Source organism: Panthera leo, chromosome B2 (assembly GCF_018350215.1).
Source record: "Panthera leo isolate Ple1 chromosome B2, P.leo_Ple1_pat1.1, whole genome shotgun sequence".
Lineage (NCBI taxonomy): Eukaryota > Metazoa > Chordata > Mammalia > Carnivora > Felidae > Panthera > Panthera leo.
The window spans coordinates 2667119-2679753 of record NC_056683.1 but is presented as its reverse complement, the minus strand read 5'-3'; the positions used below and the strand labels follow the sequence as shown (position 1 = coordinate 2679753).

At 42.4% G+C, this 12635-nt stretch overlaps 1 protein-coding gene across 2 annotated transcripts; it reads left to right on the top strand.

The window, feature by feature from the left end:
* Nucleotides 1-1277: 1277 nt before the first annotated feature.
* LOC122219364 (olfactory receptor 2B6-like) lies at nt 1278-2475 on the top strand. 2 transcript variants are annotated; one of them, XM_042937593.1, is made up of 2 exons: nt 1278-2206; nt 2436-2475. In XM_042937593.1, the coding sequence occupies exons 1-2, from the start codon at nt 1278-1280 to the stop codon at nt 2473-2475; spliced, it is 969 nt and encodes a 322-aa protein (XP_042793527.1). The 2 variants fall into 2 exon arrangements, with proteins under 2 accessions (XP_042793527.1, XP_042793528.1); XM_042937594.1 differs by lacking the exon at nt 2436-2475 and having other exon boundaries at nt 1278-2219.
* The last annotated feature ends 10160 nt before the right edge of the window (nt 2476-12635 follow it).

Sequence of the window (12635 nt, the reverse complement as noted above, 5' to 3'; positions counted from 1 at the left end):
AGGGACACACAGAATCTGAAACAGGCTCCAGGCTCTGAGCTGTCAGCCCAGAGCCCGACGTGGGGCTCGAACCCACAAACTGTGAGATCATGACCTGAGCTGAAGTTGGACGCTTAACCCACTGAGCCACCCAGGCACCCCAAATTTGCATTTCTAAACCAACAGGATCATAAGCAAAGAATAGAGGGAAATGTTAGTAAGGCAGCAGACTCTGGGACCGACACATCCTCGACAGGTGGCCTTAGCTCATTTCCTCCAGAGAACTTAGGACTCAGTTCTGCTGTCTGAAGTCAGAGTTCCTGCCTCACTGTGATGCTTTGTTCACAGGCCGCGCGGCTCGGTGCCCAGCAACTTGCCCGGAAGGTCACGTTTCTCCTTTATATCAGAGAGCCACCATCGCATCTGTTGGTGAGGTGGGAGTGGAGGGGACCAGAAGGTAAACTGTCGACTCACAGAGTCATTTTCCATTGGCGCACCTCGGACTCTTGGGGGTCCAATGGTCACAGTCAGCTTCCTCTACGAACACGGTAGAGGCCTGCAGTCACTACGGTGCGTTTCCGTCACACGCACGCTGTCACACCAGGAAGGCATTGTTATGCCCATTTTATAGACGGGGAGCCTGAAGTTCAAGAGGATAAGATGTACATTCCCAGGATGATTTAACCAATGACTTTATTTAGCAGAGGCTTGAGCCCAGGCTTGTCTGGCTCCAAATTCCGTGCTCCCGACATCTCTTTATCCTGATTCTGGGAGATCTTAAAAGGCCAGAGACGAGTTCTTTTGAAATGTGTCCGGTCGCTTGCTAGCACCTACCTACATGGTTTCGGGAGGTGGTCTGAATAATTGTAGCTGTTTCGGATGAAAAGGCCATCTCCACGGCAACGAGGAGCAATGAGAGTGAGAAAGGACTATGGCAGGGATTGTAACCGAATCGTCCTAAAGATAGCAATCTGGGTGGAAGGAAGTGTAAATAAAGATCAACGAAATGACCAAAATTATCAAGGAGTGCCCTTTGTTAAAGTCGTTTAAATCAGGTATTTGCTTTTTAAGTTTTGGCCTTTGTTTTTGAAATGCCGATACAGACAGAAGAAAGATCACATTACAGAGATACCTAAGTATCTGTGAATATTTCCAACTCCGTATTGGCAATCTCCATTCTGTAAATAGCTTCGAGCAGGTAGCAAAGTGATTATAAATCATTGAAATCGCCCATAACCCTGCATTCACCGACTTCCTGAATTTTTGTGTTTCAGGAACGAAGAGCTGAGACACCAATCATGAAGGGGGTAAACGCGAGCGCCCCCTGGGAGTTCACCCTCTTAGGTTTCTCAGATCGACCGCGGCTGGAGCTCCCACTCTTTGTGGTCTTCTTCATTTCTTACGTGGCCACTATCTTTGGGAATCTGACCATTATTCTCGTGTCACGCCTGGACCCCAAACTCCACACCCCCATGTACTTTTTTCTTACCAATCTGTCACTCCTGGACCTTTGCTACACCACAAGTACAGTTCCACAAATGCTGGTCAATTTACGCAGCACCAGGAAGGTAATTAGTTATGGCGGCTGTGTGGCCCAGCTTTTCATGTTTCTAGCTTTGGGGGCCACTGAATGTGTTCTCCTGGCCGTCATGTCCTTTGATAGGTTTGTCGCTATTTGTTGGCCTCTCCATTACTCGGTCGTCATGCACCAGAGGCTGTGCCTCCAGCTGGCGGCCGCGTCCTGGATTACGGGTTTCAGCAACTCAGTGTGGTTGTCCGCCTTGACCCTTCAGCTGCCGCTCTGTGGCCGTAAAGAAGTGGATCACTTCCTCTGTGAAGTCCCTGCTCTGCTCAAGTTGTCCTGTGTAGACACGACGGCAAACGAGGCTGAACTGTTCTTTGTGAGCGTGCTGTTCCATCTAATACCCTTGACCCTCATCCTTGTATCGTATGCTTTTATTGCCCGAGCAGTGTTGAGAATCCAGTCTGCGGAAGGTAGACGAAAGGCATTTGGGACATGTGGCTCCCATCTAATTGTGGTGTCACTGTTCTATGGCACTGCTATCTCCGTGTACCTGCAACCACCATCCCCCAACTCCAAGGACCGGGGCAAGATGGTGTCCCTCTTCTACGGGATCATCGCACCCATGCTGAACCCCCTTATATACACACTTAAGAATAAAGAGGTAAAGGAGGCCTTTAAAAGGTTAGTTGCAAGAGCCGCCTTAATCAAGAAATGAATGGGGTGCCTGCGTGGCTCAGTCAGTTGAGCGTCCGACTTTGGCTCAGGTCATGATCTCGCAGTCTGTGAGTTCGAGCCCCGTGTCGGGCTCTGTGCTGATGGCTCAGAGCCTGGAGCCTGCTTCGGATTCTGTGTCCCCATCTCTCTCTGTCCCTCCCCCACCCATGCTCTCTCTCTGTCTCAGAAATAAACAAACATTAAGAAAAATTAAAAAAAAAAAAGAAATGAAGGATATGCAAATGGTAAGCTTTTAAGCACTTGATGTTTACTTGGCTTACTAACTTCTCAGGCTGCCCTCTTTTCATCATTCCTACAGAGAATGTTCTGTTGGCCAAACACACTCATTGAATCGGTACCCAGAGCTAGTCTTCCAGTTGACCAGAAACTGTGTAACTTCAACATCTTCAAGCTTTACCCCAATGTTTGTGTAATTTGGTGAACTTAGACCTTTCTGAGAATGCGACAAAAGCCAGAAATCCTTGCTGTGGTAATATCACAAGTACACACACAAGTATTTTTGCACATAGTTAAAGGAGATTTAATGAAACCATGAAAAACAACCACTTTAAAGTTGGATCTGAGGTTAACAACCCCAGCTTTAGTTTTCAATACCACTCCCGCATGAGCAGGCCAATAGAAATCACAGTAATTTTTCTTCTAGAATTGCACCTGGATTTCCATCTCTTGCCACGGTTGTGTACTCATGTTTTCCTCCTAAATGAAAGCGTCCATTTTAATTCCTTTATAGATCAAATCCTAGGTTTTAGAAGGCCTACCTAATTTCCACAGTTCTCCCAATTATCAATATTATTATCATCTCTTAACCCCCAAACACTTACAGCCTAGATTTTAAAATAGTGTGCCCTGTCATGATTTCTTTTTTTTTTTTTTAATTTTTTTTTTTAACGTTTATTTATTTTTGAGACAGAGAGAGACAGAGCATGAACAGGGGAGGAGCAGAGAGAGAGGGAGACACAGTATCCGAAACAGGCTCCAGGCTCTGAGCTGTCAGCACAGAGCCCGACGTGGGGCTCGAACTCATGGACCGTGAGCTCATGACCTGAGCTGAAGTCGGATGCTCAACCGACCGAGCCACCCAGGCGCCCCGCCCTGTCATGATTTCTAATGATTTCTCGTTTCATACATTTTGCTTGCACGATAGACATCTCATTGCATGTTGGTCTCCTTGAGAGGACACAGCCTGGATATATATTTTGTGATGTTTTCTTTAGAAGTCATCAAACTTCTAGGGAAGTAGCATGTGCTTTATCACTGGGGTGTTTGGGTTGAGTGATTCATTCACATTATAGTTATTTAATTGTGTTGCTTTTCCCCCCTTGTTTTCTCCTACCAAACTTTACGTATAGGAAATACAATAACTAAAAAAATACATCTGCCCTGTTTCCTCTTAAAATCTGCAGGAACACCATGTATTTTTGCCATAACATAATACTCACCGCTAAGAGAAATAAATCTGATTTGCCAGGTTCCAATTTCAGTTCTTTCCTATTAGATGTGAAAAGAGTAAATGGGGGGGCTCTTGGGTGGCTCAGTTGGTTAAGCATCTGACTCTTGATTTTGGCTCGGGTCATGATCTTGTGGCTCATGAGTTTTGAGTCCCGCATCCGACTCTGCACTGGTGGCACAGAGCCTGCTTCGGATTCTCTTTCTCTCTTCCTCACTTTCTGCCCCTCCCCTGCTTGCATTCTCTCTCTCTCTCTCTCTGTCCTTCTCTCTAAATAAATAAACTTAGACAAAAAAAGAGTAAATGGAAGCCAAACACTAATAGAGCATATTGGAAACAAAATACTATCATCACTGAAAATAAATAAAATAAATTGCTAAAGGACCTAATAAATGATATATTAAATATCTAGAAGCAAATGTGTGTTTTAAAGCCAATGTTAGTGAAACTTGGTAAATTATGAGGACATAGAAAAGAAATCAAATTGAGGTCTTTCCTCCATTTTGAGTTTATTTTTGTGAATGGTGTAAGAAAGTGGTCTAGTTTCTTTCTTCTGCAAGTTGCTGTCCAGTTTTCCAGCACCATTTGCTAAAGAGACTGTCTTTTCTCCATTGGATGCTCTTCCCTGCTTTGTCAAAAATTAGTCGGCCATATGTTTGTGGGTCCAGGCAGGCAACAACCTCTTTGACCTCAGCTGCAGTAATTTCTTGCTCGACACATCTCCAAAGGCAAGGGAATTAAAAGCAAAAATGAACTATTCGGACTTCATCAAGATTAAAAAGCTTCTGCACTGCAAAGGAAACAATCAACAAAACTAAAAAGCAACCGACGGAATGGGAAAATATATTTGCAAATGACATATCGGATAAAGGGTTAGTATCCGAAATCTATAAAGAACTTACCAAACTCAACACCCAAAAAACACCCAAAAACACCCAAAAAACAAATTGCCCAGTGAAGAAATGGGCAGAAGACATGAAGCGACACTTTTACAAAGAAGACACCCAGATCCTCATCAGGGAAATACAAGTCAAAGCCACACTGAGACACCACCTCCCACCTGTCAGAGTGGCTCAAATGAACAAATCAGGAGACTATAGATGCTGGAGAGGATGTGGAGAAACGGGAACCCTCCTGCACTGTTGGTGGGAATGCAAACTGGTGAAGCCGCTCTGGAAAACAGTGTGGAGGTTCCTCAAAAAATTAGAAATAGAACTACTCTATCACCCAGCAATAGCACTAGTAGGAATTTACCCAAGGAGTAAATTGAGATACAGGAGTGCTGATGCATAGGGGCACGTGTACCCCAATGTGTATAGCAGCGTTTTCAACAATAGCCAAATTATGGAAAGAGCCTAAGTGTCCATCAACTGATGAATGGATAAAGAAATTGTGGTTTATATATACAATGGAATACTACTTGGCAATGAGAAAGGATGAAATCTGCCCATTTGTAGCAACGTGGATAGAACTGGAGAGTGTGATGCTAAGTGAAATAAGCCATACAGAGAAAGACAGATACCATATGTTTTCACTCATATGTGGATCTTGAGAAACTTAACAGAAGACCATGGGGAGGGGGAGGGGAAAAAAATAGTTACAAACAGGGAGGGAGGGTGGCAAACCACAAGAGACTCTTAAATACAGAGGACAAACTGAGGGTGGATCGGGGGTGGGGAAGAGGGGAAAATGGGTGATGGGCATGGAGGAGGGCACTTCTTGGGATGAGCACCGGGTATTGTATGGAAGCAAATTTGACAATAAATTATATTAAAAGAAATCAAAATTGAAATATTTTTAAGTTTTTAAATGAAGGATTTAATACATTGATTCAATTAATTTTATACTGGTAGATTTGATTTTATACTGGTATATAATTTTATATTGGTATACAATTTTATACTGGTAGAAAATGATTTACAGACAAATTCTATTAGCTATTGTCAGTTACCTTGTGACTATTAAATATATATATATAACCTTTTATATGTATTCATTTAGAATACAGATGCATTTAGAATAAGACATATCAATCTAACTTTATGTCTTCTGTTTGCAATTCTGAGAAATTAATTTTTTTAATCCAAACCATTTTTAAGGAAAATATTTTGTTTCCTGTTTTCTTTTGTCTTCTTTTTTGAGTCTAGTTGACACACAATGGTACATTAGTTTCAGGTGTACGACTTAGTGATTTGACAAGTTTGTACATTATACTGTGTTCACCACAAGTATAGCTATCGTCTGTCCCGTTACATCCTTTTGTAATATCATGGACTGTGTTCCTTACGTTCTGCTTTTTATTCCTGTGACTTATTCCGTAACTGGAGGCCATGACTCCCCCTCTCTTTCACCCATTTTGCCCACCCCCCACTCTCCTCCCCTCTGGCAGCCGTCAGCTTGTTCTCTGCACTTACAGTTCCCATTCTGCTTTTTTATTTGTTCATTTTTTAGACTCGATTTGTGAGTGAGTGGACTTGTATGGTGTTTGTCTTTCTCAAACTGATCCATTTCATCAAGCATAATACCCTCTGGGTCCATCCATGTAGTCTCAAATGGCAAGACCTCATCCTTTTTTATGATTGTGTAATAATCCATTGTAGTCATATGTATACACCACATCTTCCTTATCCATTCATCTATATAGATGGGCACTTAGGTTGCTTCCAGAATTTGGCTACTATAAATAACACTGCAATGAACATAGGGTGCATCTATTTTTTTGAGTGAGAGTTTTCATTTCCCCTGGCTAAATACCCAAAAGTGGAATTATTAGATCAGATTGTTTGTATTTTTGACTTTTTGAGGAACCTCCATCCTGTTTTCCACAGTGGCTGCACCAGTTTGCATTCCCACCAACAGTGCAAGAGGGTTCCCGTTTCCCACATCCTCGCCAGCATCTATAGTCTCCTGATTTGTTCATTTTAGCCACTCTGACTTGCGTGGGGTGGTATCTCACTGTGGTTTTCATTTGTATTTCCCTGATAATAAGTGATTTTGATGTTGGCCATCTGGATGTCTTTGGAGAAGTGTCTCTTCAGGTCGTCCGCCCATTTTAAAATCAGATTTTTTTTTTTTTTTTTTTTTTTGGGTTTTGAGTTGTATGAGTTCTTTATGTGTTTTGGATATCAACTCTTTATCAGATATATCATTTGCAAATATTTCTCCCATTAATTAGATTGTCTTTTTGTTTTGTGGATGGTTTCCTTTGCTGTACAAAAGGTTTTTATTTTCATGTAGTCCCAATAGCTTATTTTTGCTGTTGTTTCCCTGCCTCAGGAGACATATCTAGAAAAATACTGCTGTGGCCGATTTCAGAGAAACTACTGTAATTGTCTCTTCTAGGATTTTTATGGTTTCAGGTCTCACGTTTAAGTCATTAATTCATTTTGAGTTTATTTTTGAATATGTATTAGAAAGTGGTCCAGTTTCATTCTTTTACATGTAACTGTCCAGTTTCCCCAGCACCATTTATCGAAAAGACTGTCTGTTTCCCATCGTATATTCTTGACTCCTTTGCCACAGATTAATTAACCATATAAATGTGGGTTTATTTCTGGGGTGTCTATCCTTTTCTATCGATCTATGTATCTATTTTTGTGCCACTACCATACTGTTTTGATGACCACAGCTTTGTAGCATATCCCGAAATCTGGAATTGTAGTACCTTGAAATTTGCTCCTTTTTCGCAGGATTCTTTAGCTATTCGGATCTTCTGTGGTTCCATACAAATTTTAGTATTGTGTCTAGTTTTGTGGAAAATACTGTTGGTATTTTGATAGGGATTGCATTGAATCTGTAGATAGCTTTGGGTAGTATGGATGTTTTGACAATATTAATTCTTCCAATCCACAAGCATGGACTATCTTCTCATTTGTTTGTGTCATCTTCAATTCCTTTCGTCACTCTTTTATAGTTTTCAGAGTACGGGCCTTTGATCTCCTTGGTTAAGCTTATTCCTTTGATGATAAGTGGAGTGTTAAAGTCCCCTACTGTTATTGTATTACCATCACTTTCTCTATGTCTGTTAATATTTGCTTTATGTATTTAGGTGCTCCAGTGTTGGGTGTGTAGATATTTACAATTGTTATATCCTCTTTCTTTCTTTCTTTTTTTTTGTTGTTGTTTACGTATTTTTGAAAGACAAAGACAGAGCCCGAGCAGGGGAGGAGCAGAGAGAGAGACACACACAGGATCTGAAGCAGGCTCCAGGCTCTGAGCTGTCAGCACAGAGCCCGACGTGGGGCTCAAACTCACGAACCGTGAGATCATGACCTGAGCCGAAGTTGATGCTTAACCAACTGAGCCACCCAGGCATCCCATGTTGTATCCTCTTTTTGGACTGATCCCTTTATCATTATGTAAAGCCCTTCTTTGTCTGTCATAGTCTTTGTTTTAAAGTCTATTTTGTCTGATGTAAGTATTGCTACCCTGGCTTTTTTTTTTTTTTTTTTTTTGCTTCCATTTGTATGGTGAATGTTTTTCCATCCCTTCACTTTCAGTCTGTAGGCATCTTTAGGTGTGAGGTGAGCCTTTTCCAGGAGGCATATAGATGAGTCTCTTTTTTTTTTTTAATCCATTCTGCCACTCCGTGTCTTTTGATTGGAACATTTAATACATTTATGCTTAATGATTGATAGGTATGTACTTCTTGCCATTTAAAAGATTTGTTTTCTGGTTGTTTTTGTAGTTCTTTGTTCCTTTTTTCAGCTCTTGCTCTCTTTCTTATGACGGACGAGTATAGTGTTTTGTTTGGCTTTCTTTCTCTTTATTTTTTTGTGTGTATCTGTCATAGGTTTTGGGTTTGTCATTTATCATGATGTTCATATACAACATCCTAACTAAATAGTAGTCCGTATTGATTTGATGGTCATTTAAATTCAAACACATTCTAAAAGAAAAAAAAAAAAAAAAAAAACAGAAAAAGGAAACATCTTGAACCAGAACTGAACCAGGAAGTGTATTTTAGATGTTGTTTTCTGACATTGTGGCAATATATGCATCACACAAAATTTGAGTGTACCCTTTGGTGGTGTGAAATGTAGTCAAATTTTTGTGCAACCTTCACCACCATTTCTTTCCAGAATATTTCCATCTTCCCAACCTGAAACTCTCAGTTTGGTATTAAACAATAGCAAGCCCAGAGGAGAGAGTGTGCTCAGTTCGTCCTCTTGAATAGAACCAATCATTTTCTTATGACTCAAATGGTTTCAAAAACCTATGATTCTTCCCAGCTTACCTGCAGAGAGATCAACATTCTAGTGATGATACTTATGTGTTTCGTTCTCCGGGGCCAACAAAGATGTGAGGTCGGTTTTTCACAGTCTTCCCCCAGCCCACCAAAATACCCATTCTGCAATCCACCTACTTAGGGCTGTGCTCTATTTGTCCCAGAGCGATCGGCTGCAGATTACTTTATGCCAAACAACCGTTGAGAAATATTGTCTTGTAAGCAGAAATTACTTTAGAATGCTTCATTATGAATTAGGCTCAATAAAAGGACTAAATGTATTCTCCGTGTTCATTGTCAGCTCCATGAAGCCAGGCGTTTATGTTCTAACAACTGTATCTGTTTCTCATAACAGTACCCGAAAGCCTTTTGCTTCAATAATTATTTTTTTTTAATTAAATGGCTGTAAGAATGAGCGAAGTACGCAAGCTTAAGGGCATGGAACTCTATGTAAATGGTGGAGCTGGTAATGATGTTGATGATTTGATGGCAGCCATGATGAAAAAGCCAATTGATAAAGAAGATTATATACCTAGATATCTTCAGTCCAGGTTTCTTTTTCTTAATTTGACACCTGTAGATATTCTTTTTGTATTGAGGTATCATTGACTTAGGTGTATGTTTTAGGTGTACACGGTATTGATTTGCCATTTGTATCCAGTGCAAAGTGATCAGCCCGATAAATCTAGTGAACAGGTGTCATCACACAAAGTTACAAATTCTTTTTTCTTAGGATAAGAACTTTTGAGATCTTTTCTCTCGGAGAACTTGCAAGTATGCAATACAGTAGTATTCACTTCAGTCACCATGTTGTACATTACGCCCCCGGGACTTATTTATCTTGTAACTAGAAGCTTTTACCTTTGACTCCCTTCATTCATTTCACCTGCACCCCCCAACTCCCCCCCACCCCAACCAATCTGTTCTCTGTACCCATGAGCTCAGTGTTTTCCTTTTAAAATATTCCTACTTTGGGGCGCCTGGGTGGCTCAGTCGGTTAAACGTCCGACTTCGGCTCAGGTCATGATCTTGCGGTCTGTGAGTTCAAGCCCCGCGTCGGGCTCTGTGCTGACCGCTCAGAGCCTGGAGCCTGTTTCGGATTCTGTGTCTCCCTCTCTCTCTGACCCTCCCCCGTTCATGCTCTGTCTCTCTCTGTCTCAAACATAAGTCAATGTTTTAAAAAAATTAAAATAAAATAAAATATTCCTACTTTTCAACTTTTGATGAACTTCAGAATATTAGATTCTATTTGCATACACTAAAAGCCCTCACATTGAGACTTTACTTGCACATCTACTTATGTTTGTTTTTTCAATTTATTTAGCAAATATTGATTGGGTTACTACCAAACCCCCCATGGACTGTTATAGAATTTGAGATACAGGAGTAAACAAAATAGACAAAAATCTCTGCCTTTGCAGGGCTTACATTCTATCAAAGACTACATAAAATAAACATTAGACCTAATAACTCTAAAAGTATATAAGAAGGTGATCCTAATACACAAAAGAATTTATAGTGAACTTAAGAGAATTTGGGAATGCCGAGGGGGAGCATCAACATTAAATGGCAGGTTCAGGGGAAGCCTCGTTTGGAAGGTGAGATTTGAGCAAAGGTCTGGAGGGGTGCCTGCCTTAGCCGAGAGCACATCTGAGGGGCCGAGTGCTAGTCTGAGGGCATAGGCAGAGCAATCGCCGAGAGACCAGCATAGACTCGTAGCTCTTTGAGGAACAAGACGGGCCGGGCAGCTGGAGCGGAGGCAGGGAGGCTGTTCCCTTCAAGGTGGTCCGTGTTGTGCTGTGATAAAGCAAAGTCACGGTGACTTAAACAGCAAAGTTTACTTGTCCTTCGTACGACGCAGCCCGTGAAGGTCCCTCCGGGAACTGTTTCCCAGAGTCACCTGGGGACAAAACAGAGCAGACGTTTCAGGCCGCTGTGCATCCGTGATCATCACGGCAGCGGGGACCTGTTCCCTGGGTCCTAGAGCTTCTTCCTGGAAGAGACAGATGATATTTTTTCACATCTTTAAGACCAAATGGACTCACATGGTCACATGCTAATTTAGGGGGACAGGGAAATGCAATCCTAGCACATGCACAGAAGGGATGAGATACGGAGACGTTTGATAAACAGCACTTCCAGGGACTGTGGTCCACTCGTATCGTCACCAGCCACTATTTTTTTCCTTCCTGCACACATGCAAAAACACGCTCAACCCCCCTGAGAAAGAGGCAGCTTCGGAGTGACTGCCTCTGTCGGCAGCCACTCGAAAGTGTAGGAACTCTGTGTGGTTCGGACTCACGTGTCTTAGATCCTCATGATCTAGAGAAATAGCCAGCTGTAGACAGTGTGAGAAGGCGAGAGAGGACACTGGGTCAAGCGGGATAAGGGTTAAAACCCACTGTCACATTTGGGAAACTGGAGGCAATTTGGAACACGACGAAAGCTGCTTCTGTACAGGGAGGGGGTCAAATGCCAGACTAGAGCGGGTTTAACCAAGAATGAGAGACACAGAGCTTCTTCCTGAGAAATTTATCGGCGAAGAGGCATCATTTCAAATTATATAAAAATGAACCTGGTGGGGAGAGGGGTTGGCAAAGTTTTTTTCTTTTTGTTTCTTTTTTTTTTTTTTAAGATGTCAGAATTCACAGTATATTTGTGTCCTCCTGGGAATGAGGTCGTGAAACGTGAGCGCCCGATAACACGGAAGGATGGGCACATTTCTAGAGACGAGGCAGAATGGCACAGAGCGGGGTAACGGAGGGGCTGGCTCTGCTCTGAGGCAGAGGTTCATCTGTGAAAACGGGCAGGAGGGCAGCGGGGACGTCAGGGGCGCGACGTGGGCAGGTGGCAGAGGCCGTCGCTGAAGAGGAGCCTGGAAAGTTCTCCGTTTGCCTCTCTTCTTGGGCAGACTCGTTGCGCCGCTCATGCGCTGACGAGGACGGTGAGCCGGGGGGTGCCGGTGGCTTAAGGAGCTGGACGACGTGCCCCTGGGAAGGTGCAGGGCTGAGGAAGTATGGGAAGCCCTGGGGTTGACGTGAGGTCTGTGGCTGCGGCTGGGAAACAAATCCTTTTCTCCGGTCCTGCTCGGCTGCATTAGGAGCGTTTGTGGTTGATGGAGACTTGAACTTCACCAAAGTTGTGATAGTGCAAATTTGGGCGAAGGAGGAGAGCGCATAGGAAGGAAGAGAAACATGGGAGACCCAATGGGTTGGAGGGGTTGAAGTGTAGTTAGAATCAGATTTCAAGATGAAGTCAGCCGGAAAAATAAGAGGAGGTGTTTGTGAGACAGAGTTTGAAACTGAGACGACAGAGAGCATTCAGTTGGTCAGAATGGAATTTCAAGCAGCCTTTGTCTCACCGTTTGCGGGCAGTAAATAATCCTGTCAGTTTATCGTCTTCAATATCTCCATATTTCTCGAATTTGTTTTTACTTCCTACTTCTATCACTCACCTGTGTTACTACAACAGTTTCTTAATTTTTCTCTTGGCTTCTAACCTTGTTCCCCTCAAATTTATTCCCATATCAGTGGGAATGCTCATACTAAAACATGTTTGTTAATGGCATACTTTATTTTTTTAAGATTTTATCTATATGTATCTATCTATCTATCTACCTAGTTTAAAGTTTATTTACTTTTGAGACAGAGAGCATTGATGTGAGCAGGGAAGGCACAGAGAGAGAGGGAGAGAGAGAGAATCCCAGGCAGGCTCCGTGCTGT